The 23684-nt window shown below is 34.9% G+C and overlaps 1 protein-coding gene and 4 long non-coding RNA genes across 6 annotated transcripts; 4 read left to right on the top strand and 1 right to left on the bottom strand.

Annotated features, from left to right (window-relative positions):
- Nucleotides 1-523: 523 nt before the first annotated feature.
- Nucleotides 524-18029, top strand: LOC120079674 (uncharacterized). 2 transcript variants are annotated; one of them, XR_016530171.1, is made up of 5 exons: nt 524-697; nt 784-936; nt 16288-16556; nt 17284-17445; nt 17715-18029. It is a non-coding gene; the product is annotated as an uncharacterized LOC120079674 (long non-coding RNA). The 2 variants fall into 2 exon arrangements; XR_016530172.1 differs by lacking the exon at nt 16288-16556.
- Nucleotides 3488-3887, top strand: LOC150035757 (uncharacterized). Its single transcript, XR_016530173.1, has 2 exons — nt 3488-3628; nt 3708-3887. It is a non-coding gene; the product is annotated as an uncharacterized LOC150035757 (long non-coding RNA).
- On the top strand, nt 7235-9553 carry LOC150035756 (uncharacterized). The gene is made up of 2 exons (XR_016530174.1): nt 7235-9145; nt 9250-9553. It is a non-coding gene; the product is annotated as an uncharacterized LOC150035756 (long non-coding RNA).
- LOC150035755 (uncharacterized) lies at nt 14513-14953 on the top strand. The gene is made up of 2 exons (XR_016530175.1): nt 14513-14652; nt 14754-14953. It is a non-coding gene; the product is annotated as an uncharacterized LOC150035755 (long non-coding RNA).
- Nucleotides 18030-21130: 3101 nt separating the features above from the next.
- LOC120080437 (pathogenesis-related protein PR-4-like) lies at nt 21131-23030 on the bottom strand. The gene is made up of 2 exons (XM_039035093.2): nt 22736-23030; nt 21131-21422 (listed from the first exon to the last, which is right to left on the bottom strand). Exons 1-2 carry the CDS (start codon nt 23000-23002, stop codon nt 21258-21260), a joined length of 432 nt encoding a protein of 143 aa, XP_038891021.1. The 5' UTR covers nt 23003-23030; the 3' UTR covers nt 21131-21257.
- Between the last annotated feature and the right edge of the window lie 654 nt (nt 23031-23684).

The following is a 23684-nucleotide window of genomic DNA, read 5'->3' as shown; positions in this document are numbered from 1 at the left end:
ACTCAAATTCAATGCTGAGAATAGTAGAGAAAATATCTTGGTGGTTCATTGAAGATTTGAAACTGAGAATCCGTGAAGAACAACTTGCAATTGGAGGAATTCAACAAAGGTGTGATACTCTTGAAACCCTCTTCTGGAAATTATGTTTTGCATGTTTTTTAGAATTCAAATTAAATATAATTAGTGTGATTATTGATTCTGATTGCTACCGTTGCGTGCTTCTACATCCCATCAAAAAGGGCAGATTCCTTCTTTAGCTGTTTACTACTCTTTCAGTTTCGGATCTCATTCACTTCTTGTTCATCTTACTTATTGTTGTGTGGTATTTAGCTAATCAGTAATTTGTATCAGTATCTTGTTATCATAATTTGGGCATCTGTCTTCAATGTAGAAAATAACAAGTCATTTAACTGGGCTTTTATTAGGAAATTGGTGGAATTAAAGATCCAATGACAAACTTGTAAATATGGAATAATGGCAATTGAGTAATTTACTTCATCATCTTCTTATTAGGGCACCCACCATGTACCACTTTGGAAAAAAAAAGGGGGAGCAACCGCATATGAAAAAAAAAAAAAACACCATCTATGAGAAGGAGAGAAACTTACTGTTGTAGTCGAGTGAGAGAGAGAGATTGACGCCGGTGGTCTCGTTTGCAGATCAAAAGTTGTGGACGTCGGGGTTTGAAGCTATGAAGGTACTTTTCGGTCCGGTCTAGTGTAGGCACGTGAATTCTGGTTCGTATCCAACGAGTGGGTTTCTGATGTGGTTAATTTCGGGCAGATTGATTCCGGTTTCAGGGGTTATTTTCAGTGGGTGGGTCTTGGTTTTTGAGGTGATATTGTCTGCTGATTTCTCGATATCAGGGGGTGCTTTTGGCCTGTGGTATAGTTGGGTTTGGCGATGTTTTACTCGGCGATTAGTCTCAGTGAAGAGGTAAATTAATCATGTTTTCATTCTGAAATTTCTTATTGTTGATTTTTTTGATTTTCTGTAATTTGCAATCTTCATTGCTCTTAATAAAATTACTCCAAGCTGGTTCTCAAAGTGAATGTAGATCATATTAGTCGAACCACTATATATCATTGTGTTTTCTTATCGCTTTCGATTTTTTCTGCTAGCTGTGTTGTGTTCTATTTGGGCATTCTTAGTTTAGATTTAATTTTACAAGTGGTATCAGAGCTCTATTCGATCCAAAGGAGGGTATGTGTGGTAGTGTGCTGTTATATTCTTTTTTCAGGTTAATTTCTATTGAGGTAAATTTGATAGATAGCTTCGTTGTCTACATGGTTCAAAGTTGTTAGATTTGATAGGAAGGGTGATTTTGGGTTATGGAGAAATAAAGACTAGAACTTTTTTGGTAGGTAGCTAAAATCTTAGACGAAAATGACCTTTCGCCAACAATCACAGAAGCTGAGAAAAAAGGATATGGATGAGATGACCTATTCGACGATAATTCTGTATCTTTCAGATGGAGTGCTTAGGCTAGTAGACGAGGCTACTACTACGACGGAGTTATGAAAGAAGTTAGAAAGTCTTTATTTGACTAAGTCTCTGCCAAATAAATTATATCTAAAAGTGAAATTTTTTGGATATAAGATGGACTTGAGTAAAGACTTAGAAAAGAACTTGGATGAATTATAAAAGATTATAATTGATCTCAATAACATCGATGGGAAGATGTCGGATGAAAATCAAGCTATTATTCTTCTGAATTCATTGCCCGAATCGTATCGAGAAGTTAAGGCAGCTATTAAATATGGATAAGATTCATTGTCCATGGATATAGTGTTGGATGCCTCGATAACTAGAAATCTCGAAATTAAAAAAGAATGCAAGGATGAAAAGTTACTCATAGCCAAAAGCAGATATGAGAAAAAGAATGGAAAAGGAAAAGAGACGAGATCCAGGTCAAAGTCCAAAGGAAAAGTCAGGAAATGTTTCTTATGTCATAAAGATGGACATTTTAAGAAAAATTGCCCTTTGAATAAGAGCATGGAAGCATTAGGTAGCAACATGATGGGGAATCTAGTGCAACAAATGTTACTGATAGGTATAATTTAACAGAGGTCTTAATGGTGTCCAACAGGGATATTCAAGATGCTTGGATCACGGATTTAGGGTGCATATTTCACATGACTCCTAATCGAAATTTTTTCATTGACTTTTAGGAAAATGATAGGGAAAATGTCTTGCTTAGTGATAACGGTACCTGTGATGTAAAAGGAACTGGCACAGTTCTTCTAGCGACACACGATGGGTTGGTCAGAATGCTTACTAACGTAAGGTATGTTCCAAAACTCAAATGAAATTTAATTTCTCTTAGTGAATTAGATAGAGTAGGTTATTCTTCTAAATCTAAGAAGGGAGTTCTGAAGGTTACAAAAGGTTGTCTGGTTAAGCTGAAGGAGATTTTGAAGAATGGCCTATATGTGTTGGAGGGTACTGCAGTTTCAGATAGTGATGTTGTTGCATCTGGCAAAGAGACAGATATGTCTATGTTGTGGCACAAAAGGCTAGCTCATGTGAGTGAAATAAGTCTTCAAGCTCTTTCACAACAAGGCTTGCTTGGAAGAGTTAAAGACATTGAACTCCTATTTTGTGAATATTGCATAATGGGAAAGCCTACTAGAGTGAAGTTTGGGAAATGGAAGCATTCTACTAAAGGTATACTAGATTATGTTCATTCAAATTTGTGGGGTCCTACTAAGGTACCTTCTATGGGAGGTTCGAGATACTTCATGTCAATTATTAATGACTTTTCAAGGACGGTGTGGATGTATCCATTGAAACAGAAGGATGAGGCCTTTGAGAAATTCCTTGAATGGAAGAAGCAGGTTGAGAACTAAATGGGCAAGAAGGTAAAGTATCTGAGAACATATAACGATTTAAAATTTGTGAATAAAAAATTTGATAAGTTTTGCAAATCTGAAGGAATTACGATGCATTTTACTGTTACGTACACTCCACAACAAAATGGTTTAGCCGAGAGGTTTAATAGAACAATTATGGACCGCACAAGATGTTTCTTGACAAATGCTTCATTACGCTTGAAGTTTTGGGGGGAAATTGCCCAAACAACCTATTATCTCATTAATAGAAGCCTGCCTACTGCTTTTGGCTTAAATACTTCTCAGGAGATATGGATAGGAAAAACTCAAAGTTTGAATCATCTCAGAGTATTTGGATGTTCAGTTTATGCCCATGTTAAGGAAGGAAAGATAAATAAGAGGGCACCGAAATGTATGTTTATTGGCTATCCTCAGGGTATAAGCTTTGGTGCTTGGAAATGTATCATTAGTAAAGATGTCACTTTTAATGAAATAGAGATGTCATTTTATGTTAGAGAGCAGCAAAGACAACAGGCAATTAATCAGGTTGAGGCAGAGGTTAAAACTGATTCTAAAGCACAACCATCAATTAGTTCAGGTGAATCCAGTGATCAGTCACCACTGGTTTCACAAACAGAATCTTCACAAAAATTCAATTTTGATGGTGGAATACCTTAACTGCAAAGAACTTTGATTGATGGGGGAGCTTTTGGTGAAGAAAGTTCAAGTAGCAATGACTTACAAAATTATCAACTTACAAGTGACAGGCCTTAGAGGGTGAGATAGGCTCCTACGAGGTATGGTTATACTAATTTAGTTGCTTATGCTCTTACTTGTGCAACTGATAGTATTGAAGTAAATGCTCTTATTTTTTAGGAGGCAATTGTATTTGATTCAGAGGAACAGATGAATGATGCTACGGAAGCTGAGTTCTCATTGCAGAAGAATCAGACATGGTCATTGGTGTTGGGGTTGATGCCCTAAAGTCTCGTGTCCTGTAGTTTGTAAACAGTTTGTACGAACGCTTGTGTTGTATAATATATGATATTTACTTCACATCTTGTTTTTGCTTAGTTGTATGTTTTATTTGCTTTACCATAAACCAATAAACATAAAATCCATAGTTATTTGTATATAACTTAAGCATGTATGTGGTGACATACAAGTGGATCATGTCTTGAGTGATAACCAAAATGGTCTGTAGTATATGGATAAAGGAGGGAAATCTTATCCTGGTAACACTACAGATGCGACTCTCTTTATGGAATGGTCACAAGTGTTGTGATTTATCACAGATGGTCTGATCCTGATCATTCGTATAGGGGACATGCGAGCGAGGGTGTTCTATACAAAGAGTTTTTATAAGATCTGACCACGAAGTATTAACGTCTTGTTATATAATACTGTTCATGACAAAGACTTTACTTCACTAGGATGATCATAGGTAACCTCAATCCTGAGTTCGAAACTCCTACCATTGAGGGTGATCATTTGATTTATATGGGTACGAGTGGCCAGGTCGCCGATTCAAACCTACCATTTCGGGGATTCGTCTGATTTGAGAATTGGGAACTCAGTTACACAAGATAGAATTCATTCCTTCCTTGAAGCAGGGATAAGTAGATAGATAGATCCCTTAAGGGTTGATTCCGAGGCTTGAACGATGGGGTGCCACATACCTTCTCTTGGCCTTAGAAGTGTTCACACATAGTTGGACGATGTTGTATTGTTCATTAGAGGAATCAGTGGTACTTAAGAAGTGAGGTGTAACTACAGAGGAAAAACGGTGAATTGGTCCAACTGCACTTACAAGCATCTGTGAAGGGTCATTGTACTCATGATTGGTTATATCCATTAGACACAGAAATATATCTGTGGTAAGAAGAGTTTAACTGTTGATCTTTAGTGGAATGCCTGACAGTTAACGGATGGTGGATCTTATGGCTAAAGAATTTAGTCAGCTATTCACGTACCATTGACGCTTCGAGCAACAGGTCTATTAGGTCCCTGGGTAGCTTGGATAAAGTCTAGAATCAGTATTTAGGTTAATTTGAAATGTTCAAATTGACAAGAGGAAGTTTGATTATATATGATATAATTGGACTAGTTAATTATATATAATATATTTGGTTAAATGTATGAGATATATTATTTTGGAAGAAATGAGATATAAATATGATTTATATCATGTGGAGGAGAAATTACTATAATAGATATGTGATATCAAACTATAGGGTAAGAATATAATATGATTATATTTATTAAATATTTAAATTTGTTAATTATATGATAATTGGCCTAAAATTTCATTTGGATGTGCACAAGTAGGTGCAGCTGCTTCGGTTATGGTAACCAAAGAATAAAATGAAAATTAGTTTCATTTTACAAAGGTTCGGAAAAATTGGCATCGGTGTAAAAACGTGTACGATCGCATAAGTCTAGAGCCTATACGATAGTTGCTCAGCGCCTAAATAATTGCACACTTCGCGCCTAAACGATCGCACGCTAGTTCCTAAATGACCGCTTAGCTTTCCCAAACAATCGCATAGTGTGCCGTGTTTACTAAACGATCGTCCAACTTTTACTAAATGATCGCTTAGTAAAACCTACACGATCATGTAGCTTCTTCTAAACAATTAGCATTTAGCTATACGATAGCTTCCTTTTCTCTCCCACTTGTTTATCGTCTACATGATTAGGTTTTTCTCCAACCTCTATCAAACTCACCAAAGTCCACAATTCTCACTCCGAGAATACCAAGGGCTCTTTTTTGGTGGCGTCAACCTCGCCGCGTTCACTTGTTCGTGATTGATCGTGCTGCAGTAGATGACGTGTTTGCTGGGTGATAAGAGTATGGGTGGAGGTTCTTCTGCTGCATCTGAGTTCTAAAGCTTGAAGAGGGTCTTCAATTGGTATGAGAACTCTCTCCCTTTGTATTTTAGTGTTCAAAGCATGCCGATAATTACTGTTTGTTTGCATAACTATATGTTAGAATGTATATATTGTATTTCGGTCATGGTGAAATAAGAAAGATCCGAATGCACTCATGGATGCTCTTTGTTAAGAGATCCTTCAATTGGTATCAGAGTCAGGTTCTGATATTCCAATTTCATTGATGCAATGAATTTCATATACATTCTTGGTGGGTGCATGTCTGCTCTGTTTAAATTTGTTAAATTGCTGTGGATGTGCATATTAATGGATGTTTTCGTGGATGTTAGCCTAGGTTTGATTTAATTCTTTTACATTTGTGGTTGTTTGTAAAGGCCCCTGCGTTTTTGGGCATTAATAATCGTTATTGAGTATGTAATTGAAAGTCTGTTTGAGTCTCGTTTATGAAGAAGATCGGAGCAAGTATTACAGTTCTTCAAGAAAAGAGATGATCAAGGGTTGATCGCGTTGTGTAGACGATGGGGTAAGCGATCACTGAGTATCGGGTCATGTAGACGATTTGATGCTCGTGTATCGTTTAACGCACGCACGCACTAGATGATCGTTTAGGTTAGCAAGCTTCATCACTTAGTAACTGACTAAACGACCACTTAGTAACGCAAGGTAAATCGTTTACCTATCGCCACTTAAGCGATTGCATAGATGATCAGGCTTCGCAGCCTCGTAGTCGTCCACGCGATCGGTTAGTTTTTGCGTCTATCGTCTAGTGCGCATTGGGCGATCGTATACCTTTGGCATTTACTACACGACGGAGTCCTCCTAGCGGTTCAAGACCCGGTTTACCTGTGAACCAGTTCGCTCGATGAAATATATAATAGATAGGGTTATTTCATTCCGGTTTTTGTAAAGGCTCATCCCAGTCCATTAATCCTTAGTTTAATACATGCGATGTATGTTTATTATATGTCATATGGTATGTACATATAGTAAATCCCACTTTAGATTATGCATTGGTCATACATCATCTCTTTGTTGTAATTGTTATAATTTAAAGAAGCATGATTTAATTATGTAAGTGCATGTTCATGCATCATATAATATAAGAGTTATATTTATGCATGCATAAAAAGCATTGACATGCATCATCGTTATATTATAATTGTTATAGTATAAGGGTGAATGGAAAACATGTTTTGCTTGATTATTACACGTATATATATATAAAAGTTATGTATAGTAATGACCAGACATTGCATGAAGCATGACACATAGGTTACTTTATAAGCATTATAAATACCTTGTTGTGTGCAATAATTTTTTAATTGTTTCTTTTTAAAAGTTAAAGAGAAATTATAACTAAAAGAAATAAGAAAGACATGCATGCTCATTTAGGTTTAATTCACGGTTTTAAAATATTTAAAACTTGGATCACATAGACCTAAGATCACGATTCTAATATGATTAGCAATCCTAAGGCTTTAATCTTTTAATCAGTTTAATAGGATTAAATTGGCTAATAAAATGTTAAAGTGTAGCAAATCTATCTATAAGGGACCTTTTGTCTAAGGCGGGTTCTGTCTAGGCTGGGGTATTTAAGTTGACGGAAACGTAACACCCCTACTTGGGAACTTACCTAGAAAGGTAATTAGATAAATTTGATGCATGCATGCAAGTTAAGGACAGTCTATTAAAGTGTTTAAATATGACTACTTGAACTTGTTCATATTTCATAGACAAACGTTGTTTATGAGCAGAGATTAAAAAGACCACTTAGACTAAAATCAGTAGCTGGATTGTCTAGGTTAATGAACCCTAGGTAAAACATTCAGTAGGAGGTACTTGAGACATAAGATGCTTCACTTAAACCTTTCACGTTTCTCCTAAATAGTTCACACCGTGAGATCTACCCTCGGCCTCGAGGCACCTTTGGCGTGTCCCCCTAACGGATGGTGTTTGGGTAGGTCAATATCAAGGTGGATGGAGAGAGTGTTCATAGTAAGTGGGAGCGGGAAGTGTGACAATATATCCCTCGGTCTCCCTCGTTAGGTTGAACAAAGTTACTGTGCATCGCCTCGAGGCACCCTGGGAGTGTCCCCCTAAAGGATGATAGTTTTGCGCATCTCTTTATTTGATCTCTTGTAAGAGGATAAGGTAACTTAGTCTCTTGTCCTAATTCGCTTCTTCTCTACAGTGGGCTCATTAGGGCGGGACTCTGGCATGGAAAGCGAGGGGTCACACTTACACAGAATTGTTAAAGATTAACAGTTCTGGACTGAAAAATGGTGGCTGTTAGGTTCAGTTCCAAGAGTTGGTTCTACCTAATGGTTGAGAATGACTCATCCCAATGAAGGGTCATCTGATCACCCCATCGGTGACGTATGTCCTGCTTCACTGAGGCATCATTGCAAAATAGAAGTCTATAACTTAGGGTACTTGAACCTGTTTTGCAAAACTGATTGGTTTAAAAGTGGTTTAGCAAAATCTAATAAAGTTTTGTTCGTATTTTCAGCAACAACTCTTTTTCAAAATGCAACAGCCACATTGGCTTTGTTAAGCGCCGAAAAACTAACTGGCGATAATTTCGGACATTGGAAACATATGATCACGATGATTCTAATCATCGAGGATCTCATGTTCGCTCTCACGGAGGCCTGTCCTCCTATTCCAGCTCCAAATGCCGCTCGAAATGTTCAGGAGGCATACAAGCGATGGACAAGGGCGAATGAGAAGGCCTGAGTCTACATCCTAGCAAGTCTTTTTGAAGTCTTAGCCAAGAAACATGAGTCTATGGTCTCAGCGCGTGAGATCATGGAGTCCCTGTAGATGATGTTTGGACAACCGTCTGAATAGCTTATGCATAAGGCTCTTAAGTATATATTCCACTCCAAAATGGAAGAAGGCACCTTTGTTCGAGAACATGTGCTTAACATGATGGTCTACTTTTATGTGGCGGAGACGAATGAGTCTACCATCGATGAGGGCACCCAAGTTAGCATAATTCTGCATTCATTGTTGGAGAACTTCCTACACTTTGTTAGCAATGTGATTCTTAACAAAGTGAAATATAATCTTACAACTCTCCTCAACGAGTTGCAGACCTACCAATCTTTACTGAAAAGTAAGGAGAGGAAGAAGGGTGAGGCAAATGTTGCTTCATCCTCCAAAACGTTCCATAGAGGTTCGACCTCAGGAACGAAGTTTGCACCTTCTACTTCTAACTCTGTAAAGGGGAAGAAGAAGAAGAGTGGTAAGAGAAAAGGGAAGGCACCTGCTAACCCACTGCTTGTCGCCCCCAAGAAGGTGCCCACCGGTTGAAAAGGGAAAGTGTTTCCACTGCAACCAGGATAGACACTGGAAGAGGAACTGTCCTCGGTATATGAAAGAGGAGAAAACAGCCAAGGCTAAGGCCAAGACCGATAAAGGTAAATATGATTTACTAGTTCTTGAACCTGTTTAGTGGAGAATGATGATTCTGCTTGGATAATTGATTTGGGCACCACTAACCATGTTTGTTCTTCTTTTCAAGGGATTAGATCTTGGTGACAGCTGGAGGCTGGTGAGATGACGATGCGAGTAGGCACCGGGCACGTCATCTCAGCTATGGCAGTGAAAGGGCTCTAATTAACTTTACAGAATTGGTTTCTTGTTTTGAATGATGTATATATTGTTCCTGAACTAAAGAGGAACCTTATTTCTGTAAAGTGTTTATTGCAATGTAAATATACTGTCTCTTTTAATGTGGATAAAGTATTTATTCATAAAGATGGTGTTTTTATTTGTAATGTAAATTTGGAATCAAATATATATGTGCTAAGGCAGTTAGCCATTAATTCCCTTCATAATACTGAATTGTTTAGAACTGCCGTAACTCAATAAAAAATGTCGACGTATTTCTCCAAAAGAAAATGTCAATCTTTGGCATCTATGTTTAGGGTACATCAATCTCAATAGGATTGAGAGATTGGTGAAGAATGGACTTCTAAGTAAGTTAGAAGAAAATTCTTTACCAGTGTGCGAGTCTTGTCTTGAAGGTAAGATGACTAAATGACCTTTTACTGTAAAAGGTTATAGAGCCAAGGAGCCTCTTGAGTTAGTACATTCTAACCTTTGTGGTCCTATGAATGTGCGAGCCCGAGGTGGCTATGAGTATTTTATTAGTTTTACTGATGATTACTCCAGGTATGGGTATGTTTATCTTATGCAACAGAAGTTTGAATCCTTTGAAAAGTTCAAAGAGTTCAAGGTTGAAGTTGAAAACGCATTGGATAGACGGATTAAAACACTTCGATCAGATCGAGGGGGAGAGTTTTTGGACTCGCCATTCCAGGACTATTTGATAGAACATGGAATCATTTTCCAACTCTCAGTGCCAGGTACACCTCAGCAGAATGGTGTAGTGGAGAGAAGAAATAGGACCTTGTTAGACATGAGTTACACTTCCTTATCGGACTCGTTTTGGGGTTTTGCAGTGGAGACTGCGGTATACATACTCAACTGTGTTCCCTTCAAGAGTGTCGCGAGAACACCTATGGAGTTGTGGAACGGGTGTAAAGCTAGTTTACGTCACTTCCACATTTGAGGTTGCCCTGCACATGTCCTTGAGAATAATCCCAAGAAGTTGGAACCACGATCGAGGTTATGCCTCTTTGTAGGCTACCCCAAAGGTACACGAGGGGGTTATTTTTATGATCTGATGAAAAATAGGGTGTTTGTTTCAACGAACGTTACTTTCCTAGAAAAGGTTTTTATTAGGGAGCACAGTCCACGAAGTAAGTCGTGTTGTATGAGCTTTCCAATGAAACTATTAAAACTTCAACAATAGTTTTTGAAGAGCCTACTATATCAGTAAAAGTTGTTGATGGGAGTTCATCTAGTAGGTCGGTTCTACCTCAAGAGTTTAGGGAACCTCGACGTAGTGGGAGGGTTGCGAACCCACCCGTTCGCTATCTGGGTTTCACGAAAATCCTTGCTATGGTAGCAGATGGCAACATTGAGGATCCGTTGTCTTATCAGAAGGTAATGGAGGATGTTAACCGAGATGAATGGGTCAAGGTAATAGATCTTGAGATGAAGTCGATGTACTTCAACTCAGTATGGGATATTGTAGATCAACCTGATAAGGTAAGACCTATAGGTTGTAAATGGATTTACAAGCGCAAAGGGGATGCTAATGGGAAGGTACAGACCTTCAAGGCTCGACTTGTGGCAAAAGGTTATACCCAGGTAGAAGGAGTCGACTATGAGGAGAATTTCTCGCCAGTTATCATGTTAAAGTCGATCCGCATCCTTCTGTCCATTGCAGCTTATTATAATTATGAGATCTGGTAGATGGACGTCAAGATGGCCTTTCTGAATGAAAAGCTTGAGAAGACCATTTATATGGTGCAACCCGAGGGATTCATAGCCCAAGGTCAAGAGCAAAAAGTTTGCAAACTGAATTGGTCTATTTATGGACTAAAACAGGCATCTCGATCCTGGAACATACGGTTTGATACTGTGATCAAGTCGTATGGCTTTGACTAAAATGTTGATGACCTTATGTCTACAAGAAGATCATCAATTCTTTAGTAGTCTTCTTAGTGTTGTACGTAGATGATATCCTACTCATTGGAATGATGTAGGTTTACTGACTGCAGTTAAGAACTGGCTAGTGACCCAATTCCAAATGAAAGATTTAGGAGAGGCTCAGTTTGTTCTTGGTATATAGATCTTTCGAGATTGTAAGAACAAAGTGCTAGCATTGTCTCAGGCATTGTACATTGACAAGATGTTGCTCAAGTACTCGATGCAGGACTCCAAGAGGGGCCTACTGCCATTCAGGCATGGAGTCACTTTATCTAAGGACATGTGTCCTAAGACGCCTTAAGAGGTTGAGGAGATGAGACCGGTCCCATATATGTCTGCTATTGGCAGTTTGATGTACGCGATGCTCTATACTCGTCCAGATATCTGCTACGCTGTGGGCATAGTCAGTAGGTATCAGTCTAACCCAGGCCAGGATCATTGGACCGTAGTGAAAAATATCCTTAAGTATCTTCGAAGAACGCGAGACTACATGCTCGTATATGGTTCTAGGGATTTGATCCTTACAGGATACATGGATTCTGACTTTCATACTGATAAGGACTCTCGCAAGTCCACATCAGGGTTAATCTTTACTCTTAACGGAGGAGCTGTAGTATGGCGAAACACTAAGCAGGGGTGCATCGGAGTCGGAGCACGTATCGGCTTGCAAAGCTACTAAGGAAGATGTCTGGCTCAGGAAGTTCTTAACAAAACTGGAAGTTGTTCCAGATATGTCTAGGCCTATTACCCTATATTTTGATAATAGTGGGGCAGTGGTGACCTCCAAGGAGCCGAGGAGTCACAAGCGCGACAAACACATAGAGCGGAAGTATCATCTGATCCACGAGATAGTGCATAGAGGGGACGTGATCGTCACGAAGATCGCTTCGGAGCACAATATTGCTGACCCATTTACGAAGGCTCTCACGGCTATAGTGTTTGAGGGTCACCTACGGAGCATGGGTTACAGGATCGCCCGTGGTTGGATTAGGGCAAGTGGGAGATTTTCTTGTACTAGGCTTTTATCCCCTAGTTTATTGTTTTGTACTAGTTTTTTATACACCCCACTTCGCTTTAGAACAAGTGGGAGATTGTTGGGGTTGATGCCCTAAAGTCTCGTGTCCTGTAGTTTGTAAACAGTTTGTATGAACACTTGTGTTGTATAATATATGATATTTACTTCACATCTTGTTTTTGCTCAGTTGCATGTTTTATTTGTTTTACCACAAACCAATAAACATTAAATCTCTGGTGATCTGTATGTAACTTAAGCATATATGTGGTGACATACAAGTGGATCATGTCTTGAGGTGATTACCAAAATGGTCTGTAGTATATGGATATAGGAAGAAAACCTTATCCTGGTAACACTACGGATGCGACCCGCTTTATGGAATGGTCACAAGTATTGTGACTTGTCACAGATGGTTTGATCCTGATCATTCGTGTAGGGGACATGCGAGCGGAGGCGTCCTATAAAAAGAGTTTGTATAAGACTTGACCACGAAGTGTTAACGTCTCGTTATATAACACTGTTCATGACAAAGACTTCACTTCACTATGATGACCATAGGTAACATGAACTCAATCCTGAGTGAGTTGGGGGCTCCTGCCATTGAGGGTGGTTCTTTGATTTGTATGGGTGCGAGTGGCAAGGTCACCGATTCAAACCTACCATATTTGGGATTCGCCTGATTTGAGAATTGGGAACTCAGCTATACAAGATGGAATTCACTTCTTCCCCGAAGCAAGGGTAAGTACATAGATAGCCTTAGGGGCTGATTCCGAGGCTTGAACGATTTGGCACCACACAGCTTCTCTTGGCCTGAGAGGTGTTCACACATAGTTGGACTATGTTGTATTGTTCATTAGAGGAATCAGTGGTACTTAAGGAGTGAAATGGGGCAAAACGATAAATTGATCCAACTGTACTTACAAGCATTTGTGAAGGTTCATCGTACTCATGATTGGTTATATCCGATGGACACAGAAATATATCTGTGATAAGAAGAGTTCAACTATTGGTCTTTAGTAGAATGCCTGACAGTTAACAGATGGTGGATCTTGTGGCTAAAGAGTTTAGTCAGCTATTCACGTACCGTTGGAGCTTCGAGCCACAAGTCCATTAAGTCCCCTAGGCAGCTTGGATAAAGTCGAGAATCAGTATTTGGGTTAATTTGAAATGTTCAGATTGACAAGAGGAAGTTCGATTATATATAATATAATTGGACTGGTTAATTATATATGATATATTTGGTTAAATGTATGAGATGCATTATTTTGGAGGAAATTAAATATAAATATGATTTATATCATGTGAAGGAGAAATTACTATAGTAGATATGTGATATCAAACTATAGGGTAAGAATATAATATGATTATATTTATTAAATATTTAAATTGGTTAATTATATGATAATCGGCCTAAAATTTCTTTTGGATGTGCATTAGTAGGAGCAGCTGCTTCGGTTATGGTAACCGAAGAATAAAATAAAAATTAGTTTCATTTTACAAAGGTTCGGAAAAATTAGCATCGGTGTGGAAACGTATACGATCGCATAAGTCGAGAGCCTATACGATAGTCGCTCAACGCCTAAACGATCGCACACCTCGCGCCTAAACGATCACACGCTAGTCCCTAAACGATCGCTTAACTTTCCTAAATGATCGCATAGTGTGCCATGTTTACTAAACAATCGTCCACCTTTTACTAAACGATCGCTTAGTAAAACCTACACGATCGTGTATCTTCTTCTAAACGATAAGCATTTAGCTATACGATAGCTTCATTTTCTTTCCCACTTGCTTATCGTCTACACGATTAGGTTTTTCTCTAACCTCTACCAAACTCACCAAAGTCCACACTTTGGATTCTCACTCCGAGAATACCAAGGACTCCTTTTTGGTGGTGTAGTCCCCACTGCATTCACTTGTTCGTGATTGATCGTGCTGCTGCAGATGACGCGTTTGCTGGGCGATAGAGTACGAGTGGAGGTTCTTCCGCTGCATCTGAGTGCTAAAGCTTGAAGAGGGTTTTCAACTGGTATAAGAACTCTCTCCCTTTGTATTTTAGTGTTCAAAGCATGCCGGTAATTACTGTTTGTTTGCATAACTGTATGTTAGAATGTATATGTTGTATTTCGGTCACGGTGAAATCGAAAAGATCCGAATGCGCTCATGGATGCTCTTCGTTTAAAGATCCTTCAATTAGTTCCAAAGCCTCCTAATCAGAAACTCATCCAGTCAAAGTGGATTTTTACAATTAAGCCAAGTACAAGAGGTGACAATAAGCCTAGGTATAAGGCTAGGCTGGTAGCCAAGGGCTACACTGAGAAGGAGGGAGTTGAGATTTTCTCTCCGGTGGTGAGGCATTATCCATTAGATTAATTTTATCTATTGTTGTTCACTTCGATATGTTTATTGAATAGATGGACGTCACCACAACAATGCTTCATGGTGAACAGGAAGAGGTGATCTACATGGCTAGCTTAGGGCTATGAGATGAAGGGAAAGAAAGACATGATTTATCGTCTTCACAAGTCCAACTACGAATTGAAGCAACCGCCGATATAGTGGTATATTAGGTTTGATACTTTTATTTTGAAGCAGGGGTCTCACAGGAGTTCATATGACGCCTGCATGTATTGAAAACGATCTCAGAAAGGTATTATATTTATCTAATGTTATATATAGATGATATGATCCTGATGTCTAACGATTATATAGAAATATGTGAACTCTAGAGACAATTGAGTAGTGAGTTTGAGATAAAAGATTTAGATGAATTGAAAAAGCTCTTAGTCATGGATTTGAAAAAAGATAAGGAGAAAGGTTTGGTAACCATTTCGTAGGAGAGTTACGTGCATAAACTGCTTGAGAAGTATAATGTGTCTGGTTGTAAGGCAGTCTCGAAACCCTTAGCATCTCATTTTAGACTTTCTTTGTCTTAGTGTCCTATTACTGAACACGAAAGATTAGAGATGTTTAATATTCCTTTTTGTAATGCTGTTGGAAGCATTATGTATATGATGATTTGTACTAGACCTGACTTGGGTTATGCTATGAGTATGATAAGTAGGTTTATATTAAATGTTGGGAAGGAACATTGGAATGCAGTTTAATGGGTACTTCGGTATTTAAAAGGTAGTGTAAATGTATCACTATTTTTTAGCTGAAATTGTGATAAATCGGCACTATTAGAAGGCTTCACAGATGCAGATTATACTGCAGGCCTTGATAAAAGAAGGTCGTTATCAGGTCACATTTTTCTTTTGTTTGGTAATATGTTTAGTTGGAAGGTTGCTCTACAATTAGTTGTTGCTTTGTCTACTACTGAGTCAGAGTATATTTTAGTAGATGAAGTTATAAAGAGGCATTGCGTTTGAAAAAAATAGTTGAATGGTTATTGTCACAAGAGTTTATTCCTATTGTTTGTCGTGATAGCCAAAGTTTTATTCATCTTGTGAAGAATCCATCTAATCACGAACGATCTAAGCATATCGATGTCAAATTTCATTTTATCGGAGAAGTTGTTGCTCAGAAAGATGTTGAACTGGTCTAGGTTCATACAGTTGAGAATTTGTCAGATATGTTAACCAAGGTTCTTCCAGTTCATAGGTTTAAATACCTATTAGATGAGCTGAATATTAAATACGGATGATAGGGAGATTGGAGAATCAGCTTGACACTTAAATATTCTTGTTATGAGGAAGATTTGTAGAAAACAACAAGTCATTTAAGTAGGCTTTCATTAGGAAATTGGTGGAATTAAAGGCTCAATGACAAACTTGTAAATACAGGCTGATGACAATTTTGTAATTAATTTCATATTCTTCTTATTAGGGCACCCATCATGTAACACTTTTTTCTTTTTTTTAAGAAAAAAAGAGAGGGAACAACTGCATATGAAAAAAAAAACACCATATGTGGAGAAGGAAAAAAACTTACTACTGCAGTCAACTGAGAGAGAGAGATTGATGTTGGTGGTCTCACTCACAGATCAGAAGCTGTCGTCGCTGGAGTTCGAAGCTGTGGAGGTACTTTTCGGTTCGGTCTAGTGCAAGCGCATGGGTTTCGGTTCGTGTCCGGCAAGTGGGTTTCCGGTGTGGTTAGTTTCGGGCAGATTGATTCCAGTTTCAGGGGCTGTTTTCAACGGGTGGGTCTTGGTTCTAGAGGTGATATTGTTCGCGGATCTCTCGATATCAATGGGTGTTTTTGGTCGGCGGTATAGTCGTGTTTGACGGTGTTTTGCTCGATGACTAGTCTAGGTAAAGAGGCAGATTAATTGTGTTTTCATTTTGAAATCACAGATTGTTGATTTTGTTGGTTTTCTATAATTTGCAATCTCCATTGTTCTTAATAAAATTACTTCATGCTGGTTTTCAAAGTGGATGTAAACCAAATTGGTCGAAACATTATATATCCTTGTGTTTGTTGTATTTTTTGTTGCTTTCGATTTATTCTGCTAGTTGTGTTGTATTCTATTTGGGCATTCTTAATTCAGATTTAATTTTCCAAGTAAAGAATACACATCTAATAGTAATTGCTTTGCAGGAAGTGTTATTTCCTATATTTTAGTTGTAAGCATTTTATCAGTAAATTTGTTAGAATCAAATTTGTTTTCTTTATTTGTCTTTGAATCCAACTTCAATCTATTATTTTATCTGTGAACTTACAATTTGTAAATGTAAATGTGGCTTTTGGTTTTTGAATAATGTATTTGCCTGCCTATGATTTTCTATAATAGGATTTTTTTTGAAAGTTTGTTTTCTTTTCCAATGAAATAAAGCTTACATAAAACATAAAAACATTCAGGTTGATGGCTAATTCTTCTTCATTTTTTTTTTTTTTTTTTTTGTTCCTACTACTATAAACGATTATGAGATTTTGTTTTAGTAGTTCGGATTGAGCATGAAGCTTAACATATTATTCCTCTTTGTATATCCTATTTTTGGATGATTTTTTTTAAAATGTATGTTATTATTGATTTTCTAGGAGTGGAGGGGAGATTTAGAGATGTTCTTATGTTGACTGAAAATTTGGAGATTTTTATGGTTGTCCATGGGATGCTTTGCTTGATTTTGTTTCTGCAGAAGAGGTCAAAAGAGAATGTTCCAAGATTTTGGCATGTTGGGCATTGTTGGTAGCAGTATTATGGTAATCTAAGTGCCTTTTCTTGCTTTTGTTGTATTGTTTATGAGGTGGGTTTTATAAGGGATTGCAAAGTTTAGAGGGTCTTTTCTTTTTCTTCACAATCAGAAGGTTCATTTACTTTGTTTCTTAAATATTTAACTAAGTTTTTTTTTTTCGTTCTTCTCCCACTGACACTGCCTTCACTGAAGGCCTCTTTACTTTGGTTCTCAAATGGTACATTAAAATAATAATTCGAATCTTTCTTTTAGATTTAAATGATCAAATTCATGCAGATCTAGTTGAAGGAGATCAACAATGAACATCTCAACTTTTGAAGCTTTGGTTCTATGTAAGGCACTCTACGATCCTTTGGTTCTATGTAAGGCATTTAAAAAGACATGTATTGGACTTGCTTGACGTTATCTATTCCAGGAGTTTTGTTTAACACGGTAGTTTTCCAAATATTTTGAAGCTTGAAGGAGATAAAAATTGACCATCTCAACTTTCCCTTGTGAGTTTATTCTAAAATGTTGCTGAATGTATGTTCCTTCTTTTTGTTTTGTGAAATATCATTTTAGTGAGAATGAAGGTTTAAAGGGCTTTACATATTTTTCATCTGTGTATTTATTTCCCGATTCCCTATATGTTCAAAATTGATGGAAATTTGTACGTTGAGGCCATGAATTTGAAGTAAATGAATTAGAGTTGTTTCAAACTCATTTTGTTAGTTTGATTTGATTATGAATGATTGATTATAAATTGGATCTTGTTTTGTGGTTGCAGTAGGAACAAAATTGATGGTTTGAACATTTTGCTCTAGGAGAAAGTTATCAGTTTATAATGGTGTAAAATCTTATGAATCAAGGCTCTTCTTCAAAGCTATAGTTTTACTCTTTACTTTGAATTTTGAACTTCAAACTAGAAGTCGATCAAAACAGGCTTTAGTTTCCTTAGCTATTAGAGAATGAAAAGTAGAATCTAACTTTACGAATGTTTTGTGATTTTTTTGGGTCCTTATTATTTTAGGTCTTTATTTTAACAATTTTACTTCCCTATTTATTATTTGATGATTTTTTATAGGTTGGTGAAAGACTATTAATATATACAATGTCTAGACCACAAACATAAGTTGGAGTTAATTGGATTTTCACCTATCAACATTTTGTAATTTATAAAGTTTACATTTTGTTTATCTCCAAATGTATGATACTTATTAATATGTCTTTTTTTTACCATATGAATCTTGTATATATACACATTTTGATTATGTGGAATATAAATATTTTTTTCATTTCAATTTTAATAAATAGCAAGGTATAAAACACAATCATTGCAACATGAACATAATTAAGAAGCTTTAAAAGATGCAATAATAGCATTATTAAAGCTGTAAAAAGTTCTTTAAAAAAGTTTATAAAAGCTATAAAAATAAATTCTTTTTAGCATTTAAAAGCTTATTATAGCTTTTATTAAATAAATAATTATAATTGCAAATAAATTCTATAATAGACAAATAATAACTTCACATTTTGGTTTTACAAATATTTTTATAGCTTTTCAAAACGTTATCTTACGTTTTAGAAAGATCAAAATATAGTTTGTAAAATACTATAAAAAGTCAAAACATTTCATAGCATGTTACTAAATGCTATAAAAAGATTGGATTTTTTATAGCGTTTTAAAAATATTATAAATAATTTCATACTTTTAATAGTATGGGCTGTCAGGACTTAGCAAAAAACACTATAAAAGACTTGTTTTAGTATTTTTTTTATATTATTGTAGGTTTTTTTCCTGTAGTGGTTATACTAAATAAAAAATCTATCAAAATAAAAATAATTGTTATTGGAAAAAAATTGTCAAAATATTCTTGATATTTATGAAATCTTGATTTATATCCTTTACAAAAAAAAAAAAAAAAAAAAAATTGATATATCAGCACATAATTATGAAAAATGGTAAAAAACACAAGAAATCAACAAATATTCACACTTTTTCAATATATCTTAAAGCCTTTTGTAACTAAATTATGTCCACACTTGTGATATTATTGTTAATTTAACCATTTGCATTTTTATGATATCATAGGTGTAACAATTTTTACATTTTATGTCAAAATCAAACTTTTTATTATATATTTTAAGAAATGATGTCCAACTTTTGAGAAAACGAAAATGTCGATAAGAATATCTGACACGTAGGTTTAAAATTTAATAATCATGATATTGATATGGCATAAAAATTATATATTGAAGTGACAATAATTTTAGAAAAGAAATTAATTTATCTCTCCTTCTTTGCTGTTCTATAATCATGTTCTTAATTAACTTTTTTTCCCTCTTCATAAGTCAGTGCATACCCAATTAACATTGACTTAAACTCACATATTATCCCTAGTAACTTATGACATCAATAATTAATATTTTAATTCAAACTATTTTAGTTTGAATTGATCAAAGGATACCTAGTTTTAAAAACTTGTCACCATGCGGTACTGTTATTTTTGTTTACAAAATATTATTCTTTTTGTAAAATCACTATTATCAACTTCGAGATTAGAGATTTAATCCCCCATCCCACATATTGTAAAAGAATTCAATATGACTGCCACATACACATAATGGGTGGATGCATTATTTACTTAAAAAAATATTAACGTTTTAGAATTTTATTTTCACACATCTAGTGACGTAAAACAATAGTCATTTTATATTATGTCAAGTCATATTAAATCATTTATCATCACACAATTAATAATTAATTAAGAGACATGTCATCAAGGTCAGAGATTTAAATCTTTTCACTCTCATGTGTTGTTGAACTCTAAAAATTATATAAAAAGTTAGATTATAATTTTAGTCTATGAACAATGAAATTTTGTGTTTAGCTTTTTGATACATAAATATTTTAAATGGTCTACTAAATTTTTAATATTTCAATTTTATGTCCAAATAAGTATAAAAACTTTAAGAAATATGTAGTAGATTTTTAAAAATATATCTTAATAGATTCTTAAACTTCCAATTTTGTATTTAATAAGTCTCTCAACTAATTTAAGAAGTATCTAATAGATTTTTAAACTTTCAATTTTCAATTTTATATCTAAAATGTCATGGACTATTTCAACATTTTTTTTTTTAAATTAAGGACCTATTGAGCAAAATAAGTAAATAAAAGTTTATAGCCTTTTACTATTGAGTTGTGTGAATATGCATTTGGTATATTTGTTTTTAAAAACTCTTTTCAAGTTATGTGATAAATAGTGAAGTTTCTAAAAATAAACTTTTTATATTTATCTGTGTATCAAGTTTCTTGTAAAATATATAACTATATTAATATTAAAAAGACAAAGACTTTGATAACTATAGTATTTTATCGTATAAAATAATTATGTATACTAGACTATTAAATAAATTATATCATATCATATGAAATAATAATTATACTAAATATATATATAGTTGATAACAACAACTAGTTTCATGGTTAATAAATATTTTATCGAAACACATTTAGAATAATTATATATACCAGGATCTAAATTCTAAAAAACTGTTACTGAACATATATCTAAAAACATGAAAATACACAATTCTATATTTTTATTCCCTTATTTTCAGATCACCAACCAAACACACTCGAATTCTATCTGAAATTATAAAACTAAAATTTATATCTAATATACAAATTTTATCATAGACTTAATAGATACAAATTTGAAAGTACAAGATCTTATTAAACACTTCAGAAAGTTCACGTCCATATAGAGACAAACTTGACTTTTTATTTGTAGGGTAATTTCTCATATACACTAAGTTTATAACTTTCCATTTGTTTTAGCAATTAACAAAGTGATAATCAACTAGAAGATGGCCATGAGCAAAGCCATTTCCATTAGTATCCAATTTTTGAAACACACCATAGTCCAAATCTAAGCCACCATTGCTGCATTGATCCACAATTCTCACTGTTTCTTCATCTCCTGTTTCTGTGTTTCTTACCTGCACATAACAAATTTTTCCCCTTTAGCTAGGTTTGAAATATAATAATTTTGTCAATTTTAAACAAAAGGGCAAAGTCGAGGTTTTTTTAGTACAACGATCGTAAGTATCGGAGATAATCGAACCTTCGACTTGAAGGGAGGAAATGCATGCTAATTACTATTAAACTAAACTCATTTTGGCAAAATAATTTATTTATTTTAGAGAAATAATTCAATTTTGAAGGGTTTTTTTTTTTTTGACATACAACAAGTGAAAACATAGATGTCAATTATAACTGAGTTTTGATATTCAAACATGAAGAGTTAAATTTAGTACTTAAATACTTAATAGTTGAAACTAAAGCTTATCTCTATCAACTTTAATTTTATTGGATGTTTCAAAGGGACAATTTAAAACCATAATTTAGCCCATTTATATTAAGAAATATTAGATAGTTTATAGTTAACTAAAATTAAACTTTACTTCCTTAATCTTCATAAATTTTAAGGACACCTTCAAATATTTTATCTTCAATTATAAACTTACTTAACTTTTTAAGTACATGTTTGAATTGATTTTGAGAGTAAAATAATTAAAGACCACATTTTTGTTTCATCCCTAATTGTACTATTTGTTGAAGCGTGAGCATAATTTACTTTACTCTATTGGTAGTTAAAAAAATAGGAGAAAAAATACATTTATATGGTCCCTATATCTTGTAAATTTAGTTTCTATTTATTCTTTAAATTTCAAAAGTGTAACATTCTGAAGTTTAGTAACCAAATGGAAACTAAACCTAAAACACCACTAAAATAGTCTCTAAACTTGATATATAGATAGAAAATATATATTTAATATCGTTACTAAAAATACAAATGAATTTCTTACTGTTAAAATGCAACGAAAGTAGGAAAAAAAAAAAAAAAAACCACGTAAGAAAGTCAAGGTAACTTTCACAAGTATTCTTTGGTTGCTCAAAAACACAAGCTCATAAGATACCATGCAACTTTCTACTCAAATACAAAACCAAAATTTCATGATAATAATCAAAACAAAACATTATATATCAATCTATATATAAGACAACTATGATTAAAGAAGAAAATAATGGTTCAATCTTTAGTCATATAATTATTAATTAAAATTTAAAACCAATATTAGAAATAAAACTTTTGAATGCACGTAAATTCAGCCAAAACTAACACGATCATTATGCATCTAATAAATTTCTTTTCTTGCACTATCAGATACAAACTACATAAAGAAAAAGTACGAAAAGAAAGCCAAACAATCAAAATAGAAACGAATCGAATCGAACCGAACTGACATACCCTAAGGCAGCAGCCACAAGAATCTCGGCCGGTAGGGCCGGCGGGGCCGCAGAAGGCAGTCCAACCGTAGTGGCTGCGCCAATTCAAGGGCTTATTAGCATCCCAAGTTGCACAGTAGACGCTGGCTGTTAAATAATTCCAGTTTATGGTTTGAGGATTATACAAATTATAGGTTGCCAACACATTGCTTGCGCTTTGCCCATTGCCGCCGCCGACCAGGCTCGCCCACAAAGCCAACATCAAAACTATCAAACTTCCTCTCTTCATTTTTTTTTTCCTCCTCTTAACTATTTCTTTGTTTGCTTTTTTGGGGAATTGGGTGGCTCTATTTATAGGGAAATAAGGGTTATTTTTATTAATATTCAAATATATTGTTGAAGCCATATGATTGTATTATGCTTATACAATCAAGATGTGTGTGTCTTCAAGCTTAATGGAGAACTATTGATTATTATCCTATATATTTTCTAGCCAAGCCGCCCTTGAAAGTATTTTATATATATATTGATCTTTTTCAACCAATACGTTTTTATGTATGAGTTTAGCTAGAAAATATAACTGATTTTGCCAATAAGAGCGTAGCTCAACTGACATAATGTTCATAAAGTTTGTACTATAAATCATAAGATCAAAAGCTACTGATAGACAGTGACTCCTATGTATTACTTAAAAATACTTTTTAAGTTAGCCTTAGAATTTGTTGTGTATCCTTCATTTTTATTTTGATTTTTAAACTTTTTTTTAAATTCTTTTTGTCAAGTCCAAAAAAGATTGTAATATTTACTTAATTTTTTTTTTAATAATTTTTGCTGTCAGATTACAAACTTAGTTTTTAAACTTTGAGATTTGTGTCCAATAAATCTATGAGATTTCAAAAGGTTTTAAATATGGTCCTTCAACTTTAATTTTTGTGTTCAATACAGATCTTTGAACTTGGGTCATTAGACAT

Source organism: Benincasa hispida, chromosome 6 (genome assembly GCF_027475165.1).
Source record: "Benincasa hispida cultivar pf3 chromosome 6, pf3_genome.v1.1, whole genome shotgun sequence".
Classification (NCBI taxonomy): domain Eukaryota; kingdom Viridiplantae; phylum Streptophyta; class Magnoliopsida; order Cucurbitales; family Cucurbitaceae; genus Benincasa; species Benincasa hispida.
Note: the sequence above shows the minus strand (reverse complement) of the source record. Positions and strands in the feature narration are given on the sequence as shown.